The 4,444-nt window shown below is 35.5% G+C and overlaps 1 protein-coding gene across 1 annotated transcript; it reads left to right on the forward strand.

Annotated features, from left to right (window-relative positions):
* The first annotated feature begins 200 nt into the window (after positions 1-200).
* On the forward strand, positions 201-3,518 carry LOC107648302 (ACT domain-containing protein ACR10). The gene is made up of 6 exons (XM_016352226.3): positions 201-846; positions 936-1,157; positions 1,563-1,668; positions 2,058-2,394; positions 2,541-2,825; positions 2,960-3,518. Exons 1-6 carry the CDS (start codon positions 693-695, stop codon positions 3,095-3,097), a joined length of 1,242 nt encoding a protein of 413 aa, XP_016207712.1. The 5' UTR covers positions 201-692; the 3' UTR covers positions 3,098-3,518.
* The last annotated feature ends 926 nt before the right edge of the window (positions 3,519-4,444 follow it).

A 4,444-nucleotide genomic window follows, 5' to 3' on the forward strand; every position in this document is an offset into this window, starting at 1 on the left:
CTTAAGTGACAAACAAAACTTTTGTATGAAAGAATTCTTATTGGTTTAGAAACTATACTTTCAACGAGACTTTAATTGTAAAATTCTTTACTAGTAAAAAATCCGTTCATCAATCATCAATTTATTTTTTCAGAGCCATATCAATCAATTTTTTTATTTAGAAGATCAACATTATTAAGATTAAATGCTATTTTAAGATAGATGCAAGGTGATAATTGGAAATTTGTAATTCATTATCCACTTTTTCTTCTTTTCTTCATGGGAATAGGGGGAACGGTTGGGTGGTTGGGTGGTTGGGTTCGGTTAATCAGTAAATTACTAAATTCAGAATCCCACTACCACTCCGCCACTCGTGTCTCATCCTCTATCTCTTTTGACGATATATCGTTTACCGCAACAAACAAACCCAGCAGTCCTTCGATAAATCCGAAACAAAAAAATAATATGGAAGAGGATTCAGCAATAAACAGCAGTGTGATTGTGTGAAGCCGAAGTGAGAGACAGAGAGAGAAAAGTTGCAGTTCTCTGCTCCCTCTTCTTCTTCATCTTCTACTCGGCACAGTACCAATAGTAATAGTACTCGTATATCACACTAAAATTAAAAACCCTTTTAACATCAGCAGAAGAATCACCACTACTCCTGAAAGATTAGAAAATAGCGTTGGATTAGAGAGAAGAAGAAGAAGAAGAAGATGGGAATATTACAGGATGATGTGGTGATTATAAGGCAGCCAGACAAAGAAGGTGGCCCGACCGTCATAACCGTGAATTGCCCTGACAAGACTGGTCTTGGTTGTGATTTGTGCCGCATCATTCTCTTCTTTGGTCTTAGCATTGTGCGAGGAGGTAAGCCCCCAATTTTTCACTATCTATGCACACTTCAAGCAAGGTCATTTTGGGCATAACACTTTTTTGTTTTGATGGAATATTGGAAGATGTTTCAACGGATGGGAAATGGTGCTACATAGTGTTGTGGGTGGTGGGGAGAGAGAAGACAAGGTGGAGTTTGTTGAAGAAGAGGCTAATTGGGGCATGCCCTTCTTGTTCCTCTGCCTCTGGAATCTCTTATTACCGCTCTGAGTTGCAGCAACCACCGAAGCCCCCTGATGTCTTCCTCTTGAAGTTTTGTTGCCATGATCGTAGAGGCCTTTTGCATGGTAAGTTAGGGACCCCCCCTCCCCTCTTCCTTTTTTGGAAACCCTCTGTTTATTTGTAAATTGGTAACTCTAAAATTGTTGACTTTTCAGGAGAAGCAAATAGATACAGAAACATGCAAAATATCTCTGTCCTAGGACAAAATTTCCTCTATTTCGGTGTTTTCTATATTTTCTATCCTAGACAATAAGAGTTATGTTTGATTGTTGTGAAAATCATACTAAATCGAATGTAAACTCACAGGTTTAGATTGGCAAATGTTGTTGTTATAGTCTAAAACATTTCTAATTCTAAAATTTCATTGTGTATATTGATTAGAAGTTATCTAGTTTTTTCTTTTTTTTTTTTTACACCATCATTGATTCTTGAGGAAATAGACTAATTGAATCTCTTTATTGTTGGGACAGATGTTACAGAGGTTCTTTGTGAGCTAGAGTTAACCATAAAGAAGGTGAAGGTATCTACTACACCTGACGGCAAAGTGATGGATCTGTTTTTCATCACCGACACAAGGTTCTACATTTCTGTTTTTAGTATTCGTGGAACAGGCTTGCCATGTGAATTGTGATTGAGTACCCTCTAGTTATTTGTTTATTTCAACTCGAGTTTCTTAGTCTATTTACTAAGACTGGATGTGGTGTACCATTGTGAAGTACTCTTTTATTAAAACATACAAGGAACTTGAGTGCTGCTAATAAGGTAGCTAAGTAAAATATTGTGATGAACTATGGTTGTCCTGGTAGTTACCCTGTCCCATTCTTATAAATAGATTTTTGGGTTTTCCAAGGAAGTGAGCTAATCATGTTGTGAAGTTTTGTTTTGCAAAACTTTTATACCAAACAATTTTGATGACAGTTCCAGCTGGTATTAGCTAGCTTACTCCTTAATTGTGTATATATCAGGGAACTTCTGCATACACCAAAAAGAAGGGACGACACGATTCAACAGTTGACAGATACTTTGAAGGATGCGTTAATTTCAATTGAAATTGAATTGGTTGGTCCAGAAATTGCTGCTTGCTCTCAAGCATCCTCATTTCTTCCAACTGCCATCACAGAAGATATATTCAATTTGGAATTGCCCGATCCTGGTCGAGGTGGGGTTTTCACATCAGATTCTATCTCCATTGTTATGGACAATTTACTGAGTCCTTCCCACACACTTGTCCAAATTATGTGCCAAGACCACAAAGGTCTTCTTTATGACATCATGCGAACTCTGAAGGACTATAATATTCAGGTATAGCCATTTGAAACATAAATGATACAACATTCCAAACACCCGATTTTGGTTGAAGTGATACAGGTTATTGTATATGAATTGCAAAAAGTACATATTCTTCTCCCTCGGCATGTTGCTTGAACAGTGCTTTGTCACTTTAACAGATTTCTTATGGACGCTTCATGACAAAACCTAGAGGAAAATGTGAGCTTGACTTGTTCATCATGCAAGCAGATGGCAAAAAGATTGTCGACTCGAGCAAGCAGAAGTCTTTGTCTGCTCGCCTTAGGACCGAGCTACTCCGTCCTCTCAAAGTCACTGTTGTGAGCAGGGGCCCTGATACGGAGCTACTGGTCGCAAACCCCGTGGAGTTGTCCGACAAGGGACGGCCTCTTGTGTTTCATGATATTACTCTTGCACTTAAAATGCTAGGCATATGCATCTTTTCGGTAATGATCAAATCTATGCTGCGTCATTGCTTCCTATCTTTTAGTTCAAAATTTTCACATCCCCCTTCCCAAGTTCTTGCATTGATCATTTGCAGCATGCCAATTTTCTGACTGATAACTGATTGTTTTGACAGGCTGAAATCGGAAGACATGCGATCGGAGACCGGGAATGGGAAGTTTATAGAATCTTGCTGGATGAAGGGGAGGGATCGCCGCTTCCAAGGAACAAGATTGAGAAAGGTGTATGGAATATGTTGATGGGCTGGGAGTGATCCATGGTTTGGGCATTGTTCCCTTTTGAATGGATTGGTGCCCTATACAGATAACAACACTATTAATCTCACAGCAAACCTGCTAAGTAACCTGTCATTTTCATATTGATAAGTCGTTATAACTTTTCTGGTACATTCATAAATCAATGTATTTGGATGCAATTTGTATATATACATTGATTTATGAGTGTACAAGAAAAGTGAAACACCTTGTTGGTATGAAACGGATGGAGACTGTACCAGATGCAACTGTAAAATATCTTTGCTGCAAATCGTTTTATTTTGTTCTATATTTTAGAGCTTATGTGTTTCTGTAGACTGTAGTATTCTAACTTGATCTGTAAATAGAATTGAGAAAAGCAAGGTGTACTAGTCAAACCATATTATAAATGAAATTGAAATATTGTAAAGTTGTTATATATATTCTGTTTTATACATTTATGTTATTCATTGTGCTTCAAATTGAAGAGTAACATTGTAAAGTAGTGTAAACTGTAAAGTGGCAGAAGTTCCCAAATTCAACAACAAAGAAAGTAGAAGCGACAAGATTGATGGAATTAAAACGTCTTAAACATTGTTTCTTGCGTGATTATTGGAAAGAAAAAGACTCTCAATGCTTTGCTGCCATCTGTAACATAAAATTTTATGAGCTATATAGTCACTGACTTTGACCCGCAAATTGTCAATATTGAATAAAAACTAATTAGAAATAATATAATTCTTTATTTTTACTCATTAATTAATTTATTGATAGGTTGCTTTAACTGAAGCCTACACCAGATGTCCCCTCCACGGACGTCAAATGGAACACTATGTTACATCAAATCATTATAATTATAGTTTGTTTGTAGTAACATGTTCAACGGTCCCTAGACATTGTTTCATTTGCTGCTAATATCTTTTTAGGACACGTTTTCAGTCTTTGGCATTGTTTGCTCATTGATTTCATATTGGAGATATTAATTGCAAGTAAAGAAACGTCGGCACAAATTATGGGCAATGCTACGTAACTAAAATATTATATATAATAAATAAAGGTATTTGATTAATAGTATTTGCGTTGATAAGAGAGTGTGAATCACTCTCCTAATTTAATTGACGCAATTAATTTCTTTTTATCATTAATTATCTTTCCTTATTTAATTATACTAAAAGTTAATTCCAAATTTAATGTGAATCAGATTGCAAAAATTTCTCCTTCATTATTATTACATGTATTTATAATTGTATAATTTTTTTCTTCCAAATAAAAATTTCAAATTATTATATTTTTAATTAAAAAAAATCTCAAATCACCTCAACACATTTTATAAAAAATAAAATATTTTAAATTTGATCAATTTTTAT

Source organism: Arachis ipaensis, chromosome B6 (genome assembly GCF_059453495.1).
Source record: "Arachis ipaensis isolate K30076 ecotype BB chromosome B6, ASM5945349v1, whole genome shotgun sequence".
NCBI lineage: Eukaryota > Viridiplantae > Streptophyta > Magnoliopsida > Fabales > Fabaceae > Arachis > Arachis ipaensis.

What these genes read in the sequence shown, in the direction of transcription:
- LOC107648302 (XM_016352226.3), top strand. Translation starts at nt 693, where the DNA reads ATGGGAATATTACAGGATGATGTGGTGATTATAAGGCAGCCAGACAAA. An exon ending in TCTTAGCATTGTGCGAGGAG is followed by an intron (nt 847 to 935) that starts GTAAGCCCCCAA and finishes GAATATTGGAAG; the next exon opens with ATGTTTCAACGGATGGGAAA. An exon ending in TCGTAGAGGCCTTTTGCATG is followed by an intron (nt 1,158 to 1,562) that starts GTAAGTTAGGGA and finishes TTGTTGGGACAG; the next exon opens with ATGTTACAGAGGTTCTTTGT.